Consider the following 16,470-nt stretch of genomic DNA (forward strand, 5'->3'; position numbering starts at 1 on the left):
AATTTAATATTTGAAAGAAAAACCAGGCATTCCGTATTACAACTATTAAAATATTCTGGAACCAACAAAGTCCACACTAACCCTAACCAATTAAATAGCATGATTTTACCATGATACCCCTCTATTTTCCTGGGTCTATTCATTAACTAACAAATGGACTTACCCTGAAAATCACTTCAGCCGTTCTTTGCAGGAGAGGGCTCTTAGGTTGTAAATGCTGGGGGAACAGGACTGTGGATTTGGATTGTCTTCTCGCTTACACTAGTGTAACTCCAGTGGGCCAAGGAGCAGTGCTTGTTTGCTCCAACTGTGGATCCGGCCCACTGATTTCAGTAGAATGGCTCCTGATTTACACTGATGTAAGTGAGAGGAGAATCAGGCCATCTGTATCGTGAACCATCATGCACACTTCTAGTGCAACAGAAATGCTAAATATATTATTGTACTGTTGAGCAATTTTAATTATGCTGTGATAGAAAAAAGCTACTAGGTAGATCAAAAATCAAAGGACACTCCTTTCCTATATTTATTGTTAACAATCAAATAAATGTAGCAGCATGCTTTTTTTAAATGCCTTTCATTTAACCTAGCACTGACATTCAGTCACTTCTGCGATAAAATGTAACTGCTATTTAATATCCAACAGCAACACTAAACAATAGTTTTAGACAGATGTGAAGAATGTTGCAGCTAACTGAAATTGCAGGGAGGCTTTAGGAGAGTAGAATTTAATCTCCCAAGCTGGAATGCCCCAGAACACTAAGGCTAATTCTTCCTGTCATGGGATCTCAGTTTTATGCCTTATCCAAAAGGCACATGCACCTATAACAATAGTAACACTATACTGGGAGCTAGCTACCTTATGAATAATCAGTTCAACTTCCTGCAGTCATTTGAGGAATGTCATTATTTTGTCATCTAAATACTTTTTTTGGGGTGTAGTTTCTCCAGTAATGCATCAACAAAATGTATGAGTACACTTGTTTACTTCCATGCATAAAGTGCTGGGATACACGTGATGTCAGTAGGTATGGGCACTCAGAAAGCTGCTCCAGCCAAATATTGTGCATTCTGTTCATTGCTACTCTTTTAAATATTGTTGGTTTTACAAACGTTATATGAATCAGTTCCTATGTATTACCTCTGTTTGTGACTATTTGTGGAAAACAAGCATGTGTGTGTTACTGAGGGATTCATCTTCTAGAATGGATTACAATGAGAACTGAATATGAAGCTTTATACCAGGAGAACATTATTTATTTAAAGTATATTTGGTTGTCCATCAGTGGTGCTGGATTGATAGCTCTAGCGCCATAGTTCTCTGTTGGCACAAAGAACAAATGTAACACAGGCAATGGCAACACAAGCTTCTCCACCCCATCCCACCAATGTGCCCTTACCCTGACCTTGAAGAGCCATCTCTAGATGTAAGTGGTAGCTCACATTCTATGCCCATTCAGCATTAGCCTCCGTATTGAGGCTTCATTCAAGTGAACCAGATTTGCACTCTACAGAAGCAAAACTCCCTCAGGCACAAAACCAAAACTGGGAGATGGGACACTTGACCATCACCTGATTATCATGTTGGTTTCCAAACAGCTATTCAATCAGGGGTGCTGGATTAATTTTTATAGTGAGGGTGCTGAGAGCCATTGAACCAAACTGTCAACCCTGTATATAATGGAATCCACTTCAAGCCTGGGGGTGTGGCAGCACCCCCAGTGACCCTAGTTCTAGAACCTATGTATCAGATTGTACCGACTTTTGGTCACCGCTGCCTTGTTAGGGGTCAGAAGGCTTTCTCTGCCTCCCCTGATTTACCCAGTCCTCCATTAGGAAATTTATGGAAGTGCAGCACACATGGATGGCACATGAACCCCCAATTCAGGGAGGCTAGCCCCATGCCCCTTCCCTTACACCAAGACCGTGCCCCCACTCCTTCCCTCCACTCTCACCTGCTGGGGCCAGAGGAGCACCAGCCAGCCTGCCCAAGCCACCCCGGCCCGCACACCCAAGCTGCCCCGAGCCCCGGCTGGCCAGCCTGCCCAAGTCACCTTGGCCCACCTGCCTGTCTGAGTCCTGGTTGTCCAGAGGAGCACTGAGTCCCACCACAGTCCGGCCTCGGGGCCGTGGCGGGAAGCATTAGTGGAGGTTTGGGGAGGCTTAGCCTCTCCCAGCCTCCGTTACATGCCGCCCATGGCAGCATAGCTTTCATAGGTTCATTCATAATTTTAAGACCAGAAAGGACTGTGAGATCATCTCGTCTGACCTCCTATATAACACAGGGAATAGAATTTCACCCAGTTACCCCTTCATTGAGCCCAATAACCTGTGCATGACTAAAGCCTGTGTATTTCCCTTGGGGTTTAGAGAGCACAACTCCTTTAAAACCTGAGACAGAGGAAGGCCTGATTGTTCCAAAGGGAGGGGAGTTACGGTAGGGAAAGCCACAGGAGAGTGTGCATTTCTGGAACTCCAGACAAGAGACCCAAATCAAGCAGGCCCTCACGTACAGAAGCAGCCAAGAACCAGCCTGAAGCCTGGGAGGGACAGAGCAGCCAACCAGGGATGCCCCAGGACAGGAACCAGGAGGAACACTGTGCCAAGAAGGAATCACCTGAGAAGGCCAAACTAGAGCCAGACCCAGTATCACTGTCACCCAGCGCTGCATGGGGCCATGAGTACTAGGGCTTGTGACCTTGTGTTGGGAATAAGGAGGGAAGTTACAGCTATTTAAATGGGGAGGTTGTTGCACTGTGTGGATTTACGCAGAGCAGTAGAAGAGGGCACTGGAGGGGTTTGCTGGGGAAAGTTTACTGGTGCGGAAGATGACCAGGAAGACCCACTGCTGGACTGGAACTATGCCCAGGATTCCTAACCTCTGAATCTAGATGCAGTGCTCAGTGTCTATCCTTTTATATTGTGGTACCACCAGCCTGATGGGTCCTCGTGTTAAATGAAACCCTGTTTTACTGTTCCCCCTATCTTTTCCCCTGTTGTTTTTCTCCGTTCATCCCTTAGTAAATAAATATTTCCGTTCCCTATATTCATTGTACTATTCCACTGTATTGTGTGTGTGTATTTACTCTGAGGGATTTGGAACAGGTGTTTCTGGGGTGGAAACATAGGTACTGGAACTAGGAGTTGAAGTGGTTTCCATTATATACAGGGTTTACAGTTTAGTTCAATGGTTCTCAGCACGCCCACTATACAAATTGTTCTAGCACGTTGGAGTGGAAGGGAGTTTCCCTTCTGCATTCCTACGCGCGTGCCTTTTCTTGGCTGGAGCTGCCCACAGAGCGGACTCCATGATGGTCACATGTCTTTCAGAAAGGCATTCAGTCTTCATCTGAAGACATAATAAGAAGGAGAATCTACCCCTTCCCTCAGTACTTTGTTCCAATAGTTAATCACACTCACTGTTAAAAACGGGTGCTTTATTTCTAATTCGAATTTGTCTTGATGATTTACAGCTCTATTTTTCTTAAATGTCTGGATCTGATTCACAGAAGCTATTTAAAAAGAGGGTGTAGTACATTTTTGAAAAATGAATGGCTGTTCACTGATGAGCCACATACCCACCCTTGGTAAACCTCTGACTATTACTCTAGTAAGAAAAAAGGCTTGATAATCTCATAAATAGTTGCTGTTAACAGTCCAAGATTCCTTTTAGGGTTTGTTTTTCCCTTCATCAGACAGCTCATTTAGCAAGAATGAAACCACCCTCCCAAATATCCTAAACACTGGCATGGGCATACACAGCACATTAGAGCGGCATTTGTCAGACTTCAGTGTGGGGTGGAGAAACTGAAATGACAATTCTAAGCCAAATGCTGTAATTTAGATGTTTATGGAGCTCTGAGAGCTTCAGATAGTACCCAGTGCAGATGGGAAGCTGGCATTATGTGAAAATTATTATGCAGCTTGAATGGAAATTACAGCGGGTCCTGGGTACAGAATATCTCTACACTGTAATGCATCCGAATGCTTCCATAAAAGACAAGCCATCTCTTACTGCAGTTGTAGAATTTTAGCGCTTACCATTCTTCGCTCTCTGTGCACACAGGAGCACATTTCCCAGAGTGCTCAGCACCCAGGAGTTCCCCTTGTGACATGTATGAGTAAGGAGAGCAGGGTTTGGCCCATTGTCACTAGCTGCCAATTTCCACAGAAGACCATATAGGGGAGGCAAGCATGAGATTTTGTTGTAGGGGTTGGGCCAGTTTTTCAAAAGAGCTCAGCTCCCATAATCAGGGCAGATGGCAGGGGATACAGTGAGGAAGAGAGGGGGCACAAACTGTCTTGCAGGATCTGGTCCTAAATGATGCAACTCATTAAAAATGATAAGCAAATTCTTCCAGACAGGTTCAGAGGGGAGTTAATACAAATATAGCTTTTGGGACAACCGAGGTCCATTCTGGTGAGGATAAAAAAACCAAATAGACCTGTGCATGGGTCATACTCATTTGAATCTCTACCCTGGTAAGCACAGATACCTGTGTAATATTGTAGTGGAGCAGCACTCATAATAATCTAAATATGGATATAAAAGAGAAAGAAGACCATTCAGCAGGCCAGGTTGTTTGTTTGCTTGCTTGTTTTAAAAAGAAAAAAACATCACAGGCACTAGGCAATATTCTTCTTCTTCTTGAAACGCACCTTTAGACATATAAATGAAATAATCCAGACTGTCACTCATTGGCTCACCCTTAAGTACATAGTACCATGCTATTCTGTTTCATTAAAGGTTTTTAAGGGCTAGTCTACACTTACCAGCCGGGTCGACGCGGTGAGTTCGACTTCTCGGAGTTCGAACTATCGCGTCTAATCTGGACGCGATAGTTCGAACTCCGGAAGCGCCGCGGTCGACTCTGGTACTCCACCACTGCAAACGGCGGTGGTGGAGTCGACCTTGGAGCCGCGGACTTCGATTCCGCGGCGTCTGGACGGGTGAGTAGTTCGAACTAGGGTACTTCGAATTCAGCTACGCTATTCACGTAGCTGAACTTGCGTACCCTAGTTCGACCCCCGCCCTTAGTGTAGACCTGCCCTTAGTAACATTACAGGTATAAATCAAATTTGTGTCTCAATGTTCTAGCAGATATTACACTTAGTTTGAACCCAGTGCCATGTTATTCATCCATACATTCAGAGAACATCATTCCCATGTCTCATTGCCCTTTACCACAGTTCTGTAGGCCCATCAAAATGACCCCTTAAGACTGAGGCAAGGAAATCTATTGTTCAGAGGAATATCTTCAACTTAAGATACAACACTTTTGGCATTCTGGTCAGAACTGTGAAAACTGAAGGCCTAATGTTAAGCTTCTGAATCCACAGTTAGGTGTCCACCTGAGTTTCAGAAGTGTTATAGAAGAATGTGCAGAAAGGCACTACACAGCATTATTATTATTTGTATTAGAAAAGTGCCCAGGAGCCCTACTCATGAACCAGGACCCCATTGTTGCAGGTGCTGTTCAAACACACAACAAAAATACAGTCTCTGCCCCAAAGAGCTTACATTTTTCTGCATCTACTTGATTTTGGGTCATTCCTAACTTATGTGTGCATGGTGCTTTATATAGCAGATGGCTCCCCCAGCCAACCCACACTGGGACTAAGCCTATTCTTCATTCAGGCAAAACTCCTATTAATGTGAAAGGCCTGTGGCTAGAATAGACTGAAAGAAAATATTAAGCACCCACCTCCACCCATAAGAAACAGGCATTTTAGACTAAATGAAAGCACAGCCTCAGTTGTTGGGCTGGTGGCCTAAACAGAAAAAAACAGTATATTGAATTAACTATATCGATGAGCCAGAACGTCAGTTGGAGTAAATGGGGCATAGTTTCATTGATGTCAGTGAAGCCCCGTGACACTAGCTGAAGATGCAGCCCATCATTTTAACTCCAGAGATAAGTTTGATATATTTGCAAAAAGACCGAGGAGTACTTGTGGCACCTTAGAGATTAACAAATTTATTTGGGCATAAGCTTTTGTGGGCTAAAGCCCACTTCATCAGATGCATGCAGTGGAAAATACAGTAGGAAGATATATATACACAAGGAACATGAAAAAATGGGTGTTGCCATATCATTTTTTCATGTTCTCTGTGTATCTATATCTATATCTATATCTATATCTATATCTATCTTACTTTATTTTCCACTGCATGCATCCGATGAAGTGGGTTTTAGCCAACGAAAGCTTATCCCCAAATAAATGTCTTAGTCTCCAAGGTGCCACAAGTATTCTCGTTCTTTTTGCTGATACAGACCAACACGGCTACCACTCTGAAACCTGTCGCCATGCAAGGCATTGATATATTTGTTATCTGAAAAAACACAAAAAATTGACAGACTGAAAACCTCTTGTTTGAATGCCTATTGGTTAATGGAAAGTAGTGACTTGAATTCACTCACAGAACTTAGAGAAAAGATGGGAAATTCAACTACATTGCATATGCCTGACCATTTTTGTAAAAACAGTGAAAATGTGTCCTGCTCTGAGCAAAGATTTTAGAGTATTTTAGATCTTAGATGGCATCAATACTGAAATTGAAAGGCTTTTAGGAGGATTTTAAGTAGGGGGAAACAGAGCTTTAGTTAGGGTTTTTTTTAAAGTTAGACTTTGGACTTTTTACTGTTTCATGGTACTCTAAATACAAAGGGTAAAATTCTGGACTTTTAAACTACTACAAGTCTATTGACTTCAATACAGTTTCACTGAGAGCAGAATTTGGCACTAGATCACATTAACTCATGACTACTTAACCACCAAATCCAAAACAGGCACGTTTTACTTTGAAGGAAAAAACAGTCTGTCTTGAATTTATGTAAGTGAGTCAGAAATAATGGTTGAGAAAATTATAATAAATGGGCATCCAGTTAATCCCTTACTCATAGATTCATAGACTTTAAGGCCAGAATGGACCATCATGATCACCTAGTTTGACCTCCTGCACATTGCAAACCAGAGAACCTCCCCCATCCACTCCTGTAATAGACCCTACAGGCACTGCACAAGGAGTTTACCGTAACCAGTTATGACCCAAATCATGAACTCAAAAGTTAGCCTCAACCTTTGTACATATAATGACTATCACTTTAAATCACAATTGCCATTCAATGCTACTACCAGACACAGGCTCTGAAAAAAACAGTATTAAAGAAAAATATAGCAGAGGAAAAAACACTAAAAACACTGGACTTAGCCTTTCAAAGTACTTTGTTGGATCTTTGAGAATCCTTTCAAGATTCCCCTGATTTCTATGCCCAGATTTAAAGCCCCCCTGGCCACCACCATTCAGACCAAACAGTGCTGGACAGGACTCTTTCCATTAGTAGTCAGGGCTCCCCATCTACCATCCAGAAGATTGATGCAAAGTGCCACATCTCCCTTCCAGGAGCACACAACCATGGCTGGCCCAGACCCTCATCCAACTCCCACTGAAGTCAATGGAAAGATTCCCATGGACCGAGGAGTGGGAAACTAGGACCATGAATGGGACCAATATTTATTGCACAGAAAATCAGGGCACTACCTGAAAACAGCCAACCGGACACAGCAACTTAGGACTGATCCTGTAGGGTACTCCTGAACTCCTCCAACATCCTCTGAAGTCAATGCTACTGAGTACCTTGTGGGACTGAGTCCTTACACCATAACTACAAACTCAGCAAGTGGACAAATGTAGAGCAACTGGTGTTTTGCTACAGAGTAAGGTCAATAGAAGTTATTTCTCAGTGTGCTGGAACTTAAGGCTCAATTTAAACAAAAAACAACAAAAAAACCAAAAAAACAAAACCCAATTCAATTCTGAAATGATACTGGTAAAAAAAAATAATTGTACACCAAAAATATCTCATGCCATATGCATTAGAAAAAGAACACTATCCACTCATCTTGTGGGTGAAATTCAAATTGATCTCTGATGTCATATCATAGGTCCAATCCTATGAAGGTTCCTATCGGACCCTAAAGGTCCAATCCTACTAAGAGGTGCTATACATCGCACAGAATTTAGATCTCTTCCAAGAAGATTTGGGATCTTAAAGACTTTCATATAATCTTTGAATTGATTAATGGCATGAAAAATAATGAAGTAATACATGATTCTTTAGCCATAATTGGTATGCCCAGAAACCCTCTAAGGTCTATGTCTAACTTGGATGATTTTTTAAACAAAATTTCAAATAGTTCTATCTTTGTGTTCTATGGTTTGTTTAACATATTTAATGCCTTTTAACTAATCATTCAAAATTAGTTACAGAAGCCTAAAAAGCAATCCTTTGGCAGTGCCACTCAACACATGGGCCTAGAGCAACATTTTTTCATACACACTTTACATCAATCTGCACAAAGAAGTCAGAGGATCTGCCAAATGCAACCTCAGACAGTTTTTTTTCCTCTGAGCCTCTAGAAGAGTCTTATAAAGAGAAATAAAGTGATCTTATTACTCTATTTCAGACCTTGGGCATGAAAAGTAGTACACACCCTTTCCTTTTATCTTCAAATGTCAGACAAATAACTGCTTGCTTTTCCCTGTTAAATTAAAAATGAAATACAGCAAAAATACAGCAAATACAGCAAAATCCTTCAAGCATTGCTCCCTTAAATCACTTCGTTGGGAGAAGGGAAAGTAGCTTTTCAGAGTATGAAAATATTACTATTTGGTTTGGCTTTGTGGTTTGGGTAGCAGACCATCGGAGAATGTTTAATTTACTGAAAGAGATAAATCTGTTTCTGTTTTGAATCCAAGTCCATCCTGAAGCATATTTTCCTACTTGATAAATTATGATTCAATTTCACTTTGTCAAAAATGTTGCCAGTGTTTGTAATGGATGCAAAGTAGAATCTCAGAATTCTGTGGCTTTGCTTTTCAGAGTATTTGAATGAAGTGAAAACAGAGGGCTAAATCATGCCATCAATTCCTAAACAGAACTCTCAATTGAAATCAATGGGAAGGTCCTGCTTAAAGTTTAGTGGCATAATACGGCCTATAGTATTGAAATACTGTACCTGAAATGACATTAAAGAGCCTTCATGCTACTAATAGTTTAGTGAGTCAAAACAGCACATAGTGAATTGCCAAACTGGATCAGATCAATGGTCCTCTAATCCTATCATCCTGTCTTTGGTAGTATGCAAAATTTTTCAGATCGGGGAAGGGAATGGAGGGAGAATCCTGTCACTTGGCTAACTGATATACTAAAAGCATGGGCCTAAACTTCCTCACTTTCCTTACTACTAAATCCTAATTACTTCAAAGACTTCATTGGGACTACTCACCTCTGAGTAAATTCAACAGAATTTGACCCCATAGGGAAAATTTCTTTTCCTGAACTCCGCTCATGATTATCTCATACTCTGAAGCAGGAGTCTTGACAGACCTTGTACATTTTATCTCGCCTGTTGTAACTGCAGGTGCTATTCTTATTTATATATATATCTAGTGCTTTTCAAATCTTGCTGAGCTTTTTATCCACGAAATATCTTATGGTGGTGAGTCCTGAGATTTCATTATACATTGTGTGAAAAGTCTTGTATCCACTTTAAATGTACGTCACAGCCTTTTTTCATATACTCTTCACAGGGATTGCAAAATTCTCTTTTCCACTGTATATTAACCTCTTTGTTAGAAACTGGAATACCTTTACCAGTGCAGGCAAACAAAGAATGATTGATATCTTATTCCATCTACATCATTAAAAAATGAACATCAAGTACCTCCCAACACTCTCTGTGATACCACAGGTTATTGACTGTGGTGTCTCAAATACTTGTACGTTTACGTGTTAATAGGAACTATGTTATGTTTCCTATGGGCCTGATCCTGGATGATGCCAAGTAACCTCAACTCCGAAGACTTCAATGGTAACTCAAGGCAGTGGACATCTCAAAGTATCAAGTTCTAAGTAGGTAACTGTTAGATCTGTACAGACATGTGGTCTTGCTTCGTGGAAAATGTTCCAGGCTTTCTTTCTTGTGGGATTGCACCTCTTGATTGTTACTTTTTTGGGGAGTGTTATTAATCCAAAAGCGAAACCCATCTGAAAACACCAAGCTTGACTTGCTTTGCCATGAAACACTTGTAAAACGACTGAGGTTTGCATGCTTTCCACCCAAAGTCCTAATTTGTCATGGGTGCACTTGAACCTCAGCCCAAACTCAGCAAACCTTTTGGCAAACAAAGGCTGCATTTCAGGTGTGCAATAGAAGCTAAAACCAAGCAGGTTTTATCTGGTTTGGGATTGCTTCATAAAGGTTTTGCACAACTCCATCATCATCATTTATTTTTATTTTTATTTTATTTAATTTTTACATAAAGGGCTTGGGCCCTTTGGAGTTACTGGGATGTTTTCTGATTGGAATGGGAGCAGAAGCAGTCCCAGAAAGCACTCAACAGCCTAAACTCAATGTTGAATTCTTCATCTAATCTAACTGCAGCATATTCAGTACAGTATTCTCCACATCTGGAAAAATGCAAAAGATACCCTTAAACTGCAAATGGAATTCAACAGCTATATGACAATATATCTATATATCTATATATATCTATATCTATATCTATATATATATATATATATATATATATATATATATATATATATCAATTAACAGAGCCTTCCAGCTCATCATAGGATCAGACCCTAATTGCATAAACTGAGATCTCTTAATTATTGACTTGTCCAACTTAATCTTTTAGAAATATATCTAGCCTATACTTTTTTCCCTTTTACGTGAGAGGGAGTAGGCTGGTGGTTAAAGCACAAGGCTGAGAACCTGGAGATCTGGTTCGTCTCGCTGTCTCAGCCATACACTTGCTATATTAACCCAGGCAAGTTATTTAGGGTACATATTTTCACACTTTGTTACCTAGTTCACTTGAATGAAAGGTGCATGTGCTCAGCACCTCTGACAACCAGGCACTTACTTAGATACTGTAGCTAAATATGAATGTAGGTGCTAACTATAGGCACCAGTATTTGAAAGCTGTGGATCTTAACCTTTGTCTCAGGGCTGTCTACATGGCAAGTTACTGCGCTACAAGCCAGAGCATGAATCTCTATCACACCGGTTTGCCACACACTACCTTGCCATGTGGACACTGCTACAAGTGCTGTGCTATGACAGTTTCAGAGTGTGTTTTAATGCACTTCTACTTCAAAGTGTGGTACTCTATCCACACTCAGGGACATTCACTGCACTGTAGCAGTGTCCACACAGGACATTACACAAGCCAGGATATGAATCTACAGTACTCCAGCTTGCCACTCAGTAGCTTGCTGTGTAGACAAGCCCTCAGTTTCTTTGTCAGTGAAATGAGGTATCTAGCCTACTTTAGAGAGCTTTTGTTTCGTCAGTATTTACAAATTTACACCTTTACTTTAAGAATTGTAGATAAAGGCTCTCTGGAATTCTAAATTAGTATTATTCCATTTTCAGCTGTCTGAACAGACAGCTGCTCTTGGGTTTGACAAATAGTGAACGAAATAGTCTTCATAGCTACGATTCACAATCTCTATGAGGATGAGGAAGTGAAGAAAAAAAAAACAACCAACCAACAGAACATCTCTGGAAAGATGCATCAGATCTGCAAATCATGTATTAATCTCTAGTTAAAATTACCCATCTTATAGTGATAGCAGGATTTCCGCGATAACCTAAACCTATGTCATGGGTATGAATTCATGTCATGGATACATGCAGCCTTTACACTGAATAGAATTATTACTGCTACAAACCAGGAAGATGACATGGTGGGCAATGTAATCTCTTTGAGGAAAGATTAAAGAGGCTAGGACTCTTGAGCTTGGAAAAGAGAAGACTAAGGGGGGATATGATAGAGGTATAAAAAATCATGAGTGATGTGGAGAAAGTGAATAAGGAAAAGTTATTTACTTATTCCCATAATACAAGAACTAGGGGTCACCAAATGAAATTAATAGGCAGCAGGTTTAAAACAAATAAAAGGAAGTTCTTCTTCACACAGCGCACAGTCAACTTGTGGAACTCCTTACCTGAGGAGGTTGTGAAGGCTAGGACTATAACAGCATTTAAAAGAGAACTGGATAAATTCATGGTGGTTAAGTCCATAAATGGCTATTAGCCAAGATGGGTAAGGAATGGTGTCCCTAGCCTCTGTTTGTCAGAGGATGGAGATGGATGGCAGGAGAGAGATTACTTGATCATTGCCTGTTAGGTTCACTCCCTCTGAGGCACCTGGCATTGGCCACTGTCGGTAGACCGATACTGAGCTAGATGGACCTTTGGTCTGACCCGGTACGGCCATTCTTATGTTTAACTGGACCAACTTCTGCTGCTGACAGAGACAAGCTTTTGATCTTGCACAGGGGGCTCTTCTTCAGGTTTGGTCAGGAAGATGGTGAGTTAGTAGCAATCCTATTCAATATAGAGGCTGAATCATGACCAAAGAGAAATATAAATGAGAAAGCATCAAAATTGCTACAGTAGATTAAAACAATGGCTCTAGTTTAAAGTCACAGCAATTTCTTCCAAATGTTCTCCTGGTAACTTCAGTGTTCTATTTTTAACAAACAAACAAAGTAAAAAAAACAAAAACAAAAAATGAAAAGAAAACTCAAACCCCAGAGGGCTGCAAAGCCCTGGCTACCTACATATGACAGGCACACCAAGAAAAGGGTGTCATATCAGAGATCCAAAATAGCAGAGAGAGAAGTCAAATTTAGGAGATGGGATAAAGTGGAGCACTAGTAACAGGATACAGTAACATCTTTTTGGCATTTTTTTCACATTCCTTGGTGCATTAAAGTCTGTTGGTGATATCAGTGCTGCTCTAAAATGAAGATCAAGTTTAATTTAATTGTAAATTATTAGTTTAGAAAATGTACCCATTTATTATATTACAGTCAACTAGGAATCTATTACATTAAAATGTTTAAACGATACTACATTCTGACGAACAGATAGGAAGGCAAGTTGGTAACAAGTTATTGCTGACATTCCACAATTCAATTTGCTGACCATAAACATAACAATTTTTGCTTTTCCTCCAGCCCCCATTAATTACTTCGGTTTATTTTTCAAAAAACTCTTTCAGGAAATTCTACCCAAAGTAATACACATGTATTACTCATCAGTGACTGGAAATCTTGTAATTTATTTTACATGCATATACACACACACATGCACTTTAATGAACTTTTAGAATAAGTGTAACTCAGTTCTAACTCCATCAGAGATTACCTGGAGATTAATGCCACGATGTTTGCTAAGACATTCTAGAAAGTTACTGTATATCTGTAATAGTCCATTTTTATAACAACCAAATACTATTTAAATATTTATTACACAGTAGAAGTTTGTACACATTTTAAAAATGGATTTAATGCAATTTTAACTTCCAAACAGCTAAATAGCTAATAATTCATCATATGTTTGTGTATAGAAAGCAAAATTGAGCAGTTTAGAAAGTCCTAAAGCAAGAACGTTCTCCCAAGACCTGGAGATACTGATCAGCATTAGTGCAATAATAACCAACACTGACTAGGAAGATTAGGCACATACGGAGTTTTAATAAGTCATAAAAGAAATATCCCCAGCTAAAAAAATCCATTGCCAGCTAATATATTTCATGCTAATACAAGAGCGATGGGAGCCTGGTAAGACAGGGGACGAGTACGACAGGAAAGAACATGAATGCAAAGCAAATGATGCCAATCCCTTCTGTGATAGAAGTATCTGCTTTTCTCCTGACGCTGGAAGCGCCTGCCCCAGTTTAAACCTTACCACAAAAGCCCATTGTGATGAAACTGAACAAGTTTAGCAGAACGAAGAGCGAAAAGAAAAAGGCGAGGGAAGAGTGGATCTGCAGCCTGCCCTCTCAGCCATCCAGAGGCTCCTGTCTGCCTCAGCGAAGGGACTTACCACAAGCGTGCAGCACAGGAACTTGTTCATTGTGGTCGGTGTGAGAAACCTCAGGGAGCTGGGACGCCTAGACAGGGAGTTAGTGGAAGCTCCGGTCCCCTAGCTGCCTGCTGCTGCCATCCCCCCAACATGAAAGGCACGGTATATATAGCCCCTGCTGCAACAGGAAGCATTAGCTCAGCTTTGATCACTCATTCCCTGTCCATCACCAAACTGGTCGTGTCTTTTTTTTTTTTTTTTTAAGGAACTGTAAAACTTGATGACTTAATGGAAGCCTTTCCGAGCTCACCACAGGCTGGGAAACGTAGGAGGGAGTGTCAGGGGCTGGCCTCTGACGGGCGGTGTCTGCTGCCTGCCTGCCTTGCCCGATCTCTAGGGAGGGGGAGTCACTCACCTTCAGGCAGGGCAAGGGCGAGTCATCGGCCGCCCTGGGCTAATAGGAGGCAGGTTTAAAAATATCTCCTCCGTCCGGCCTGCGGTGCAGAGACCTCTAGCGCTGTGCATCCGCCGGTGCAACCTTCCCAAAGCTGTGGAGGGCGGGGATCCTGCAGGGCAGGGCGTGGGTAGGAAACCAGGGGACTCCACTGATCTCCCCTTCCTTCTAATGCAGGAAAGTAACAAGCCACCTCCTCTCTCCCCATCCACCCTGGTTGGCTTGGCCGGGGGCCTCAGCAGTGATTTTCCTGGGCAGTGAAGTGGATGGGCAGCCTGCAGGTGTACAGGCCTCTTCAGTCCCTAGGATGCAGGGGAAGGCAGCACAGGGGGGCTTTGCAGAAGGCGTGGGGGAGTGCAGTAGTGGTGGAATTATTTCCTAGCTGTACAGGGCTTGGAACATGCAGAAGTTCCAAGGATAATGATAATTCTTCCTATAAGTGACTCTAACCAGAAAGGACAAAGACATTCATAATCTGAAAAAAACAAAGGCTCCAGCTGTGGAACCTTTACACTGGCAAGCACTTGCTCACAGGAGTAGCCCCATTGATGTCAGTGGGGGTCAGCACTCATTCATAGTGAGCCTGGGTCTTTTCTTCACTACATTTGACTGAAATTGAAATGGATGGCAGGGTACGTGCATATGTGAGTTTTTTTCTGTAGGCACCATAGGTCCCATTCTGCCTTCCTTGTGTGCCCCAAACTTTCGGAGAACTCCCAGGAGCTCCGATTGCTCAGCACCTCTGGAAACCAGGGCAGTTTTGCATGCACAAAGAATGCAGGATCAGAGCCAATTGGAACTAAGAAGATTTCCCTTAAAAAAAAAAAGCAGCAGGAAGTATATGTCCTTCCCAAAACCTGTAGATATTGTGAAAGGGGGAAAGAGTGGGGCTAAATTCTTACACCAGGGAGGAGAAATTGGCAAATTTCTCTGACTCCTTGGTTTTAAGTTTCCCTATTTAAATTGGAGATTGTGGTGAAGATTAATTATTTAATGTTTGTGAAACTTATTGAGATGAAATCTTAGTCGTAAAGGTGCTAGAGAGATGCAAAATACTGTTATTCTTCACTCATGCTGACTACTGAGCACCAAGCCTGTCACTGTCCTTTGGGCCTGTTTAACGTGAATGGGAGTTTTGCCATTGACTTTGGGGAAAAAGTTTCAGCTCCTTAGATCCTAAGTCTTTGGTATGCCCTCTGCCCCGCTCTAGCAGGATGACTTTTTCAGAAGTGTTCCAGTTTTCTCATTCTGTCCCTCCATAAAATACACAATGTCCAAAAATATTTTGGCGAGGACTAAAATCTAATAGCTTTCAAATGCTGGGAGTAAACAGTGAGCCTAAATCAAACCCATTATCCATACCCCAAACTTTGGGGGGAACTGGGATAGAATCCATCCCTAGGTATGGATTGACATTTCACATATCTCTCTTTCTAATGGACCAAAACTTCATACATGGACACTCCAACTTTGGAGTGTTTGAAATCCGGATACCAATTTGGCTCTGAATTTTGCAGCTTTGCCCTATTGGGAGTTGGCCCACAAAATTGTGGGGGGGTTGGCAAGAACCCAGGGAGGTGAAAGCTTGCACACTGTGTGACAAAAGCTCCTAAGCAGGAGAGGCATTTACACTAAGTAATATAACAGAAGTGACCACTTTAACAGAGCAAAGAAAATATATCTGAATCCTTCTGCACACATGCAGGAACCATTTCCTAGCAGAAATTGTGTCATGATGTTATTAAATTAGAAATCAATATACTCAATTACCCCCTTCAACACCTGATATATAGTGTAAAAATCTGAGGAACTTGAACGAACGATGATTTGTTTGTAAGTAACTGTGAGGAAACAGGAAAAAGGGGAACAGAAACCCTGGCACTGAGAAGAGAGGAAATGCTTCTGTTATTTAGCCATGTAAGAGCTAATTGATGATTTATGCACCTGGAAGGTGTGTTGCAACGATTCCTGTAATATTTTACTTGTAGTGGTTTCTATTCCCTTAACACATGTATTATCATATACTAGATCTATATTTTAACCTACATGTTGGCAAGGCACTCTGGACCAGATCCACAGCTGATACACGTTGGTCTAGTTCTGACTTCAGAGGAGCTACACTCTGA

General features: G+C 41.4%; 1 protein-coding gene across 2 annotated transcripts in view; it reads right to left on the bottom strand.

The window, feature by feature from the left end:
* The window catches only part of TNFRSF11B (TNF receptor superfamily member 11b), a 71,537-nt gene that overhangs the window by 12,509 nt on the left and 42,558 nt on the right, over positions 1-16,470 (bottom strand). Inside the window, exon 1 of one of the 2 annotated variants that reach the window (XM_039521439.1) lies at positions 13,912-14,127. The exons of the other annotated variant lie outside the window; for it this stretch is intronic. Coding sequence (XP_039377373.1) covers positions 13,912-13,941 — 30 coding nt within the window. The 5' untranslated portion in view covers positions 13,942-14,127. Of the gene's footprint in view, positions 1-13,911; positions 14,128-16,470 lie in introns of those variants that run through there. 2 annotated transcript variants of the gene reach the window in all.

The sequence above is a fragment of the Mauremys reevesii genome, linkage group 2 (assembly GCF_016161935.1).
Source record: "Mauremys reevesii isolate NIE-2019 linkage group 2, ASM1616193v1, whole genome shotgun sequence".
In the NCBI taxonomy this organism is placed as follows: Eukaryota; Metazoa; Chordata; order Testudines; family Geoemydidae; genus Mauremys; species Mauremys reevesii.